This window comes from Rattus rattus, chromosome 14 (genome assembly GCF_011064425.1).
Source record: "Rattus rattus isolate New Zealand chromosome 14, Rrattus_CSIRO_v1, whole genome shotgun sequence".
NCBI classification, from domain to species: Eukaryota; Metazoa; Chordata; class Mammalia; order Rodentia; family Muridae; genus Rattus; species Rattus rattus.
This window is the reverse complement of record NC_046167.1, coordinates 52,622,961-52,635,723: the sequence shown is the minus strand read 5'-3', so window position 1 is coordinate 52,635,723 and position 12,763 is coordinate 52,622,961. Positions and strand designations below refer to the sequence as shown.

Here is a 12,763-nt window from a genome sequence, read left to right as displayed (position 1 = left end):
AGATGAACTAAGTCCTGCTGTAGGATGATTTCCATATTGGATTTTCTAGACAGGATGTGTTTCTGAACGGTCGATTTAGTAAGTTGTACACTGTCATGGGCAGCTGTCTCACATGATTTGGTGGCATTATTTTTTCTGTTGTTTTTAAGGTGCAAGAAAACACAAAGATTTGTTACTATGCATGGAGACTGCATTTCAACAGGATCACTGTCAGGCATGGGTTTGTTATTTCGAACTTAAACCGGACATGTGACATTTCCAAAGTCCCTTTCATTGCAAAAGCTTCGCCGTTACAGATGATTCATGCTGGAAAGGATTACCTAACAGATTAAACTATCCCTTCAGACACAAGCATTGTATAACTGAATGTGCCTGGGATTGAATCTTATCTACTCCACTCTTGCAGCAATTACAGAGATAAAAAGAAGAAAGGGCTCAAAAGAGGGATTCTGAGCAGCTTGCTGCAGTTTGGATCTTAGCGTTTCCCAAAACCTCCGGTGTTAGAGCTTGCTCTTGTGTGTGGAGTGGAAGGGAGGTGGTGGAACCTTTAAGAGGCGGGGCTTAGTGAAAGGTTATAGGTCATTGGGGGTGTGCCTTTGGAAGAGAGGTAGACTCGAGTTTATCCTTCTTTTTTCATTTTTGCCAATGAGGCTTTGCCTTGCCAGACTCTCCTGTCATGATTCAACGCACCATTCAGCCTGAAAGGCAGTCGGTCTCCCGAGTCATGGGCGGAAAACCCCCAGAACTAAGTCACAATCCACCTTTCCTCTCAGTGAGCTGATTGTCTCTGGCATTTGTCCCCGTGACAGAAAACTGACTAAACACATAGCTAGGTAAAATTAAACTTAAGGATGTTAATTCTTGCCGGGAATCTTAAATTTTCAGATTAAACAGAAGGAGGTATTTGTCCACAGCTAGGTTATGTCACGTGGTTCTGAACACGGAAAGAGAGCTGAACAGTCTCTTCCCCTAGCCAGCTCTGCTGGGGCTGAAGTGGCAGACATTTCCTCCTGCTTTGTCCTAGAAGTAAAATGAGTAGTGGGTGGACCCATTCAGACAGAGGGGAAATTGCCTTATATTCTGGCTCTCTTTCTAATGACCTCTTCTTCAAATAGAAAGTAGAAACAGGTTTCCGGAGAACAAATTCATGCAGACGCTTATGCAAAGGACTGAAGGGAAGTGAAGAGATTGCGGTTAAAGCCTCAACACAAACTCACACTGTCCCGTCTGGCATTTACACTAATTACACAAGGATTCATATTGTGCATGATAACAGTGTGGGGATAATGGCTGGGTTTATTTATCATGGAGGAATACTGGGAAGCCAAGGGAAGAACTCGAGCCTGCCCTGCAATTAGCAAAAGAGCCATTAGTCCATGCAACGTACCATCTGGCAGATGTTTAAACTGGTTTATGCCGTCCACCCACTTCTCACAGGTTTTGGCAAAGTAGTCATATCCATATAGGGCTTCCAGGGGTTTCCTTGCCTTCTCACTCCATTTAGAAACATCTCGGATACCTGAGAAACCAAAGTGTGATAGATAAGGATGAGTCTCCCTCCTCCCTATCCCTAGCATGGGGACTTCCCCTCAGCAGGGGCCTGGCTCACTCACATCCTCTAGGTCTTTGTTCAGATGTGAGAGTACCCCACTCCCACTCACATGCCCTCTGTGACTTTGCCCTTCCATCTGCTTGGCATTTGTCACTGCTTGGCAGGGCGTTCTGCCTCAGGCCTGATTGTCCATACCCACCCCCTTTGAGATGGGGTTCCAGAGCAAAAGATTTTGTTTTATGCCTTGCTACACATCAGACACTGGGCTGGATCTCCCACTAGAATGACATGATTAATCATTAGTGAGTGACTGAAATAGAACCGAGTTGAATGCTTTCTGCTAAGGTAGTAAGATAAACAGAAACATTTCTCTAACTCATGTTGGCAGAGTAAGAATGACATTATAGTTATCTTTTAGTTCCTAGTTTGGTTCTATTTCCACATTTCTTCTTTTTATCTTTGTAACTGCTGCAAAAATAAAGTATATAAGATTTAATCCCGGAGATATTCAATTATGGAATGGTGTAACAGTTTCCTCCAAGATTGAAACATTTCTTCCTCCAAGATTGAAACATTACTTCTTCCAAGATTGAAACATTTCAACCTGGAGAAAGCTCTTTAAGCAGGATGGTAAACTACTCAAAACAGCACCGGAAGTCCCTGAAACTGACCAGATTTTCTAGGCTCCTCCTTGCCAAAGGAAGCAATGAAAGCTGAGATTCCCCTTCAGATTAAAGAAAGCTGAACTGCAAAGAAGATTCTCAGAGAAAAGCTGCAAAGAAGACTCTGAGAGTGATCAGCTGCTACAAGAAGCAGAAACCAGCTGGATTGCCTGGAAGAGATTTGGACCCACTGAGGCACCTGGAAAGGACACTCTCTAACCTGTTGAATCACCTGCAGCAGTGCAGTATACTCTTGGTTCCTAGGCTGTGAGCTGTCACCCATACTAGGGAGGACTTTGATGATGCAGTTGTCTTTGAATCATTTTTGCTCCTTGGAAGTAACCCAGATAAACTCATGGTTCATCAAGTTGGACTTTAGTGACGTCCATATGTTGGTTTGTCATAGGATCCTTATTTCAGGTGAGTAGACGTGTGTGTTGCATTTCCCCAGAAAATGTTTTGTCATGCAACATAGAGAGGGGACTGATTCTAGGACTGTAGACTCCAAACTCTGTGGATGTTCCAGCCCATCACACAAAATTGAAGAGAATATATGCAAAATTGACACAGGCTCTCCCATATATTAAACCATTTCTACAATATTTAATCTTGATTCATGTAATTTAAATGCTATACAAGTAGTATTCTATATTGTTTAGGATATCATGACAAAAAATATCGTCTGTGTATGTTCAAAGGTGATTTATTTTTCAAATTTTTTGGCCATGGTTGATTGACCCCTAGATGCAGTAAAGGGATAGCTATTTAAAGAAAATTTTCTGGCACACTGAGAAACAAATAAATGATACATGTAAGTTCTGTTTAAGACATAGTGTGTAGAGTTTAGACTATTAAATCTAAACTATATTATAAGTGATTAATTCATAGGAAAAAATATAACTAACCTCTACCTTTAAAATAAAGCAGCAAATGTGATTTATTCCACCTGATCTTTTATATAGTTCCTTAAGCACTAGGGTCAAGATCCTGGTGCTCTGGAACATATTAAATGCTGTATATGAAAGCATTTAACCCGTGTATTGTTAAGGATACATCACAAAGGTCAGGTGACACCAGTAATACACACTGACGGCAGATGGTATTTTCTGCAGAGTACTGACAGCGCCAGCACCTGCTATGCTCTCAAGGTGTACGCGCTGAATGGAAATATTCAAATACTCAAATGCAGGAAATCGTTTTACAGCTAAACTGCCTTCTGAAGAAGGTGCCTAGCCCTGCCTTTAGATGCTCAGAGAGAAGCCAGGGTGAGTTGACAGCAGAGACTAGGAGGGTTGAACTGCTTGGTAAAATGGGAAAGACTTCAGAAAGGGGTGTATTAAAGTTGGTTAAAACAAGTAAGTAATGGAGACTTGGGAGAGTGGGAAAGAGGCTAGCAAGATGTGATGGAAGCCTGGAGGGAGGGAAGTTCAATGGTAAAATATTTGCATATATGAGGCTCTATGTTTAATTCCTAGTACCACGCCTATACTCCAAAATATAATTATAGCAATTTAAAAGTTGCTTGTGGAGACCTGGAGAGATGGCTCAGTGGTTAAGAGCACCCGACTGCTCTTCCAGAGGTCCTGCGTTCAATTCCCAGCAACCACCTGGTGGATGACAACCATCTATAATCAGATCTAGTGCCCTCTTCTGGCCTGTAGCATACCTGCAGGCAGGCAGAAAGCTATATGTTGCATACATAATAAGTAAATAAACATTTTTTTAAAATTGCTTGTGGATACCTACACTCTGAGCTGTCTGGCAGGCCACACCCTGTGAGGGACCATCTTGCAGTAGAACAACCCCATCTTTCAAAAAAACTATAATTATTAAAACAAATCTTTCCTAGGGGCTGGTGTGATGGCCTAGTGGTTAAAAGCACTAGCTGCTCTTCCAGAGGACCCAGGTTCTATTCCCAGCACCCACACGGCAGCTCACAACTGTCTGTAATTCCAGTTCTGAGGAATACGGTGCCTCTTCCATCCTCTGTGGGTACCAGGCATGCACAACATGGAGGCATGCATGGATGCAAAACACTTACAAATATAAAATTAAAAAAACTTTTCTTTTGTATGTTTGAGGACGTGTATGTGGAGACTAGAGGACAGCATCGAGTGCCACTCCTCCTCATGCACTACCTTGTTTTATGAGACAGGGCTGAGGGGTGAGGCTAGGCTGGCTGGTTATGGGGTCTGTCTGCTTTTTCAGCACGGAGCATGTACTGCACTCAGCCTTTCATATGGGCACTGGGACTAGAACTCAGGTCCTCATGGTTGCACAACAAGTACTTTACCAACTAAGCTTTCTCCCCAGATCTATGAAATGCAATTTTCATGATTTAACAGTCATAGATACTAGTGAACATGTATGAGTGAGTTTACAAGAGAGATAGCAAACCCTGAAACAAGGCCAGTGAAGAAGGGTGACTCACAGTGGGGCTGCTCCAGGGGTCAGACAGCTCTTAGCAAGGAGGAGCCAAGGCCAATCTGAATTCATGCTCATTTTATCCAGACAAGAGTGACGTGTCAATTGTCATGTGGCATGTGCAGCCAGCAGTCATCGATTTCACAGGGCCTTATCCACTGTACACGGTAGGAGTCCAACATGAGGTAGTTTACAACATGAGGTAAACCAGTTGTCCACGGGGAAAAGCGTGTACAAACTACTTGGCAGATTTGCCCAACAGATCTGAATACAATTTAAAGGTGGAAACCGGGGCTCCACAGCATAGTTCATTTATGCCAAAAGGGCTAAATTATAATGACTAAATATTATATTTAAAAAACCTTTAGGGGCTGAAGAGATGGCTCATCACTTAAGAGCACTGGCTGCTCTTTCAGAAGACCCAGGTTCAATTCCCAGCACCCGCATGGCAGCTCACCAATGTCTGTAACTCCAGCTCCAGGAGTTCCGACACATTCATACAGATACTCATTCAGGCAAAATGCCAATACATGTAAAATAAAAAGTAAGTAGTAAAAAATTTAAAAATCAATTAGGAAAAACAAATTCCTTATGATGTGAGGCTGAGAACCGAGACTCTTCTGAGAACCCAATGGCTTAGTGCTTAGTGCGGTGTCCCCTGTTAAAGCACAGGCACTTCAGCTGGGAACAGCATAAGGTCCTTTTAGTAGAGTAATTTATGTAGATTTTTTTAAATGAAGGGTGTCTATGGGAATATCAGATCTGTGGAGAATCTTCAGGACCCCAGAGGAAATAGCAAAAGATCTCAGGGCAGGGGAATCCAGCTGCTGCTGGGGGAGCCAGAGGTCTTACAGGGGTTGGAGCACAGACTTGGAAGTCAGACTGATTAAATAGGAGGCCTATCTCCTAGACTAATTGTGTGTGAAACTGGGCAAGTTACTTAATCTCTCTGTGCTAACTTCCTAATCAGAAAATATGAGTTCTATTAAGCTTCTAGAATAAACAGTAAGAAATTACATGGAATTTGCTGACAATGGTGCCTGGCATGTAACACATGCTGAAAAAGATGCTTTTGCATTTATGTATTTACTTCTGTTAATTTAAGAGAAAGCCATTTCTGTACCAAAGCATAATCACTACCCAAAATTAATAATTATGCTTCATAGGCAAGTACCCAGAATAACCAATTGAATCAAACTGTTTGTTGATTCAAAACAGAATTTGGATCCCAAAAGAAACTGATATACCCCCCTCTCCCTTTTACAGCAATAACCTATGCCAAACACTAGAACTATAATGAAAACATTAATTTAGTTCATAAGCACCAAGGGAGTCTGCTGAGTGCCTGTTTCCACCAATATAAACTTGGATAATATGGTGGTTTGAACTAGAATAGCCCCTGAAAGCTCATATACTTGAATAGTTGGTCCCTAGCAAGTGGAACTGTTTAGGAAGGGTTAGGAGGTGTGGCTTTGTTGGAGGTGGTGTGTACTGGGGGGGTGGGGTGGGGTGGGCTTTGAGGCTTCAAAAGCCTATACCATTCCCAGTGCACTCTCTCTCTGTCTCTTGCTTCTGGACCTGATGTGAGCTCTCAGAGGCTGCTCCAGCATCATGTCTGCTTGCCTGCTCCCAAGCTCTCCGCCATGGTGGTTATGAACTCTAACCCTCTGGATCCATGAGCCCCAAATTAAACAATTTCTTTTATAAGTTGCTCAGTCATGGTGTCAGAAAAGTTACTAAGCAACAAAGATGAAAGATACAGCTTACATCTTAAGAGTCTTACAGACAAGGGCTTGCAGATAGCATCCAAGGCACGGAGGCTGCCTACCCATAAGAACCATCAGGACTCCTGTTTTCTTGAAACCACAGGGCACTGAACCCTACAAATGCTGTGTTCTCCCATGAGGCATTTATTGCTAAGTAGGCCCAGTAAAAGAGATTGGCAATAACTAATGTAAACCAGAACAATTAGAATGCACTGTAGTGGGGCTGCCGGCATCAGTCTTCACTGTGCGAAGAGTTTCAAGTAAAACAAACACACATGGCATGCAGGAATGGCGGCAGCTGACAGTGGATCTGTTGCCCAAGGTGGTTTCTGAAGACGGACAGGCAGGTAGCATACAGAGCGTAGCGGACATGCTGGACAAAGGGATGGTTTGTGCTCTGGGTAGCATGTAGCAGCATCAGGTGTGGTGGAACACATGAGCATTTTTCTCACAGTGGCAACACGATTTAGAACTTGAGTATTGATTACTCTGGAATTTTTCCATGAACAATTTCAGAGCACAGCTGAGTGAGGCTACAGAGAGTAAAGCCAAGGTAATGGGAGGCTGTGTTCCAGTCTGAACCCAGTGTGTGCTGTGCTCCCTGGTGAATCATTTACGAGGGTAAGCCATTTAGCAAGAGGAACATGTCGAGGAGAGACTGAGTTCAGGTTGTAGACATAGCGAGGTATCTATGTGGTAAGCAGATAAGAATCATGAAGAGTCCAATGTGTGGGGCTCAGGAGAAGACAGAGAAGGGCACAGGGTGAGTACAGAGTTTGGCATGGTGGAGCACACCTGCAATCTAAGCTGAGGCAGGAGGACTGCTGGAACCCAAGGGGTTGAGGCCAGCATGGACAACACCCTGAGAGCCTGCCTTTAAAAGCAATGAAGATAAGGCAGTGGGATAGTTCAGTCAGCACAGTGCTTATCATACAAGCACGAGGACCCGAGTCTGACTTGTAGAATCCACATAAAAAGACTGAATGTAGTGGTGTACACTTGTAATCCAGATGCTGAGAAAGCAGAGACCGGCAGACCCCTGGGGCTCCCAGGCTAACCAACCTCTGCTAAGCCGTGAACCCTAGGTTCAGTGAGAGATCTCATCTCAGAAAAAAAACAGCACCTGAAGAGGACCCCTATCCTCCACATGCATAGTCACACACACACACACACACACACACACACACACACACACACACACACACAGAGTAAAAGAGGAGAGGATCAGAACAGAAAGCAAGGTCAGCTTTCAAGGGCCTCAATGACACTGCCCCACATATCAAAGTTACAGAGCAAACAGAGAGGGACACCAGGGCCATGACAGCACAGTAGCTAGAAAGCCAACCCAGAGGGAGCTCATGAAGAAGATGTACACTGTAACATACACAGTAGGAGACTGCTTTCAATGGCCACAGGGAGGGTTGGGAGAGGGGGAACGCAGAGCAGTCAAGAGCCCAGAGGGTTTGATTACATGGAAGGCACTGTCTTTGCTTGTCTGCTGGGTCAGAGGCCTTCTTCCAGGATGAGGAAGGGGCAATGGTGGTGAGGGAGGGACTCAGAGATACCCTGGACAGTGAAGAGTATTGTGGGATTGAAAGAGCTTTTGTTTCAGGAAGTAGGGAAAGTCAGAGCCACTGTGATGGGAAACTTATTCTTCAGTGACTATGACAAAGGAATAAAAGGGCGAAGAGTGCCCAGGACAAAGTGTCATAGTGTGGGCATGTGCAAAGCATTACAAGGTCCACCAGGCTTAGGGCTGCGGGGTGCCTCAGAGGTGGTACCCTGAGAGCTGGGTATTGGGGTGACTACTGAGGATGTGGGCTGGGAGAGGGGAAGGTGTATCAAGGAAGGGCAGCTTATCAATACATGAAGCCCACTGGAAGATAGAACCAGAAGAGTTAAAACTGGAATGAAGCCAGACTGGGGGCTTGGGGGGCTGATGAAGCTGAGTGGACCTCTCTGAAGTTACTAGAGGCCTTTTTAAGAGGGAGATGGAGTCACTTGGTTTCTGTCCTGTAAAGGATTTTTTGCTGTGGAGGATGGAATATCCCAAGAGGCCAAGGTTCTTAACTAGGACAGTGAAGGGTGTGGGGAGGAGGATGTAACTCAGGAGTCATTGTGTGGCATCAACAGAACAATATCACCATGGGACGCAGAGGGCAGAGGAAGACTTGAGCTCTCAAGAGGTGAATTACATAAATTCAAAGGGCATGGCCTGTTAGCTGAATGATGAGAAAAGCTGAGTAGAGATGGGGGTGGCATTTAACTTTAGAATAAGGTAGTCCAAGTCCAAGGGTATAAAATAAACCTTAAGAAGTTAAAAAGAATTGAAACCGTGCAAATTTGTCCCCCAAATCTAGAAGAATTAAATGCTAATAGCAGAAAGATATCTAGGAAAACCTAGGAATTTAGAAATTAAACATTATGTTTCTAAATACCTACGAATGAAGGCAAAGTCTGAAGAGATATTAGAAATTTTATTTTGAACTATCTTTTGATGAGTGAAAATGTAACGCAGTAAAATCTGTAGGTGCTGTGATAGCTAATTTTGGTTGTCAACTTGACAGCACCTGGAACCAACTCAAATGCAAGTTGCTGGACACTCCTGTGAGGGGTTTCCTTAATTAGATCATTTGAAACAGGAAGACCCACTCTACATGTGGATAGCACCTTCTGATGGTAGCCCAGATAAGAAGGACAAGGAAGAAGAAAATTCTTTTTGCCTGCTTGCCTTCACTCTTGCTGGCAAGTCCATCTATCCTGCTGCTGATTGTGCTGGCTAGTTTTATGTCAACGTCATACAAACTAGAGTCATTTGGGAAGAGGGAACCTCAACTGAGAAAATGCTCTCACCAGATTGCCTGTGGACAAGTGTGAGGTGTATTTTATGGAGTGATGATTGATATGGGAGAGCCTGGCTCACTGGGTGGAACCCCATGGGTCCTGAGTGCTGTAAGTAAACAGACTTGACAAGGAGGAAGCCAGTAAGCAGCATTTCTCCAAGGCTTCTGCTTCCACTCCTGTCCCTCAGGTTTCTGCTTTAAGTTCTTGCCTTGATTTCCCTCAGTGGTAGAGTGCGACCTGAGAGCTATAAGGTGAAATAGACCCCCTTTCCCCTGCAGCTGCTTTTGGTCATGGTTTTATTATAGCAATACGAATCCTAACTAGGATACTGCAGCATTCCTTCATCAATAATCAAACCATTTTCTTCAGGATTCCAATGTTGACCGAAACACTGTTCAAGAAATCTCCAGGCCTTTGGAATGGGACTGCTAAGACATCCAGTCTTGCCAATGGAAACACTCCTGGATTCTCAGTTGCTCCAATGTGAGACAGCCCTTGTTGGGCTACCCAGACTGCCCCCTAATCTATAGCTAATAAATCTGATCAATCTAATAAATCCCTTTATATGAACAGGTGCTTAGATTCAGCAGCTCTAGAGGAACTTTTTTACAGCATTAAATTATTATATTAGAAAAGAGTAAACATCTCAAATCGATAATCTCAGATTTTTCCTTTGAGATTGGAGGGAATAAAGCAAATCAGAACCCAAAGCAAGCAGAAGGAGGACAGAAATAACGGAAGACAGAAAACAAAACCAAGTCAACATTAGAAGCAGCTGCTTTGAAAAGACCAGTGACTGGCCAGGCAAAGAAGAGGTGATGCAGATGACCAATGTGGACACGGGAGGTATTTCTACAGACCTTACAATTTAATGCATGACCCAAATGTCTAGGGGGTAGTGAAGAAGTGATATTGATAAGTTTAAAGTACCCACTGTCTTTGATGATATTAAACTTGCTATTGTTGAGAACCATTCAGCAGAAAACCAGAATGACCACAAGGCCACCAAAGGAGAGAGGACACAGATGCCTATTTTATCCAGCTGTGGGGCGGGATACAGTGTGGTAAAGAGGAGCTGCAGGGAAAGGGGACAGTATTTTGGAGGAGTAGTAGTAATGTTTATCCATTGAGGCAGAGAGCAAGGGCCCAGTGAGACAGGTGGAGGATTTGGAAGAAGCAAAGGTATCAGGTGCCAGAGGAGCAGGGGCTCATGGATGGCAACAGTGGAACAGGCTACTCTGATGAGGGCACATGGAGGCCGGATTAGGATTGCTTTCTAAATCATCTGTTACTTAAGAGTTTCAGATTGCTTTAAAAACAGGAAGAGCATAGAGAACTAAGATTCTAAGAACAGGATGTAGCCTCCAAGAAGCTTACAATGAGAATAGCAGGATACCTGGCAGAGACTTCGCATCTGCAGGGCTCTGCAAACTTGTCTGTCAGGGCCAGGGAGTAATATTTCAGGCTCCGAAGGCCAAGACACTCATCAAAGACATAATATAGGCACATCTGAGGAGAGAAGATTCTGGATCCCCTGGGAGCAAACCTCTTCTGTTAGGCCATCTATAGTTTAGTAGAGACAGAAAGCTTCCAGTGAGACAGGAAGAGTCATGATGGGGCAGACTGGCAGGTAGAAGTGTTGGAAGTCTGGGTAGCCTCTCTTGCCCAAGTGACTCCCAAGTCCCGGAGAACCCTTCTCTCCTTCTGAGAGCCCAATTCTCCCAACTCAGAAGGCTTTGCAGAGGCTAGACAATGCCAAGGCTGGGTGCCTAGTAACGTCAAACACTCCCGCATGTCCTGGCTATTGGTACAAGCCAGGCAGTAGTGCAGGGAGAAGAAGAAAACTGAGAAAGAGTTAGGGTGTAGATGCCCCCGCTTGGTCTCCAGCTCATGAGCTAACTTTCACCGGTGCCTCAGATTTGCAAAAGCAAGTGGTAGGTTGGCGTTGAACCATAGGCTGGAGGTCACTGGCCCCACTCTTGTGCCCCTAAAGATCTCAAGGAGAAGCTTAAAGGAAGCCTTAGCCAAGAAAACTACACATCGTTGTAAGCAAAACACAGGTTCATTTTTCAGCCTAGTGCTTCCTTTAATAATATTCCTTCATTATATCAATGTATTCATTCATTCATTCATTCATTTATTCATTCATGGTTTTTCTTTTGAGACCTGGCCATGCTACATTGCCCATGCTGGCTTCAAACTCAGAATTCTCCAGCTTTAACCTCCCGAGTAGCTGAGACCACAGGCATGTGCTACTGTAACTGGCTCTCATATCACTTAAAATGAGGTTATGAGTAACACTTCACAACACCCCCGCCTTCTATCAAGCTCTCTCCCTGGGGTAGTGAGTGTAAACACTGCTGTTTCAGAGCTTTGGCTCGAGTCATCCAAGTTTCACTTCTGGAACTAGAAAACTGTCCATTTCTAGGTTGGTTCAAATAGGTGGCTTTTCTGAAAACTCACTCTTCTTTTGACCCTACAGCTGAGAATTGCAAGTGGATGAGATGTGACTTGCCAGTCAGTACGCATCAAAACAAGAGACAAGGAGGGAGCAAGGGGGATCATCATGGCTGTGCCCATGGCTGGCAGCACTTACCCTGGTAAATCCTGCTGTCTTCCTCAGTGACGTAGGCGTTGGCTCCCCAGATCACCATCTTGCGGATATAAGATGGGTACTTTGCAGCAGCAATGAGCGCGGTTATGCCGCCATCACTCCAGCCTAGGAGGGAGACCTGCTTGAACTGCAGCACCTGTGGGTGACAGAGCAGAATGCATGGCACGGTTACCACTCCACTCTGCTCAAAGAGCCTGGGTGGTGGTGATCAGCGCTCTGTAAGTCTGCCACTTGGAGACCAGGCATCAATTAGCCTTGCTACACTGCAAGTGTCCCAGGACCTTGAATACATGGTATTAGTTTGACTTATGCAGGAATCATATCTTTCACTCGGATAAAATGTCCAGGTACTCAATCAGGAGCCATCATCTATGTTATTCGGGTAAGGCAAGCACTGTGTGTGTGCGTGCACCTGAGCAGGGCTCGGGGGGGGGGCGATTATGTAGATTGGAGAGGATCTTAAGAGAAAACACATCAGGGCATCTGGTGAAGTCACAGCTGCAGTGATGGGAAGAGCTGGCTGGAGACAAGAGGGGCCATGGTGTCATAGCAAAGACGGGTCTGTCCTTGGATGAATCAGCCAGGACTCCAAAAATGTGCTCAGCAGAGAAAGATGACAAAGCATAGAGAAGAGGCTTCTCAAAGTAAAAGAGAGTGTCTGGAAAGATTAAAGTTAAGGAACTAACCAACGTTAGTCGGGATACTTGCTGGTGGCATCCCACAGGTACATACGTTCTCTGGATAATCATGTGATATTAATATGCAGAATGAGGGTCTGTGTTTTCTATAGCCTAGCACACTGCCCCCTGGATTCACTGACCGGGAGACAGACCCGGGATATATACAACATTGCCCATAATCACCAAAGTGACAAATGTCTGTGAGCGAATTATAGTGAAAT

At 44.5% G+C, this 12,763-nt stretch overlaps 1 protein-coding gene across 1 annotated transcript in view; it reads right to left on the bottom strand.

Moving 5' to 3' along the window:
* Bphl (biphenyl hydrolase like) overlaps nucleotides 1-12,763 on the bottom strand; it is a 35,272-nt gene that overhangs the window by 10,328 nt on the left and 12,181 nt on the right. Inside the window, exons 4-5 of the mRNA XM_032885307.1 lie at nucleotides 11,845-11,998; nucleotides 1,388-1,519 (exon numbers count right to left, since the gene is read on the bottom strand). Of these exons, the coding sequence (XP_032741198.1) occupies nucleotides 1,388-1,519; nucleotides 11,845-11,998 (286 nt within the window). The remainder of the gene's footprint in view (nucleotides 1-1,387; nucleotides 1,520-11,844; nucleotides 11,999-12,763) is intronic.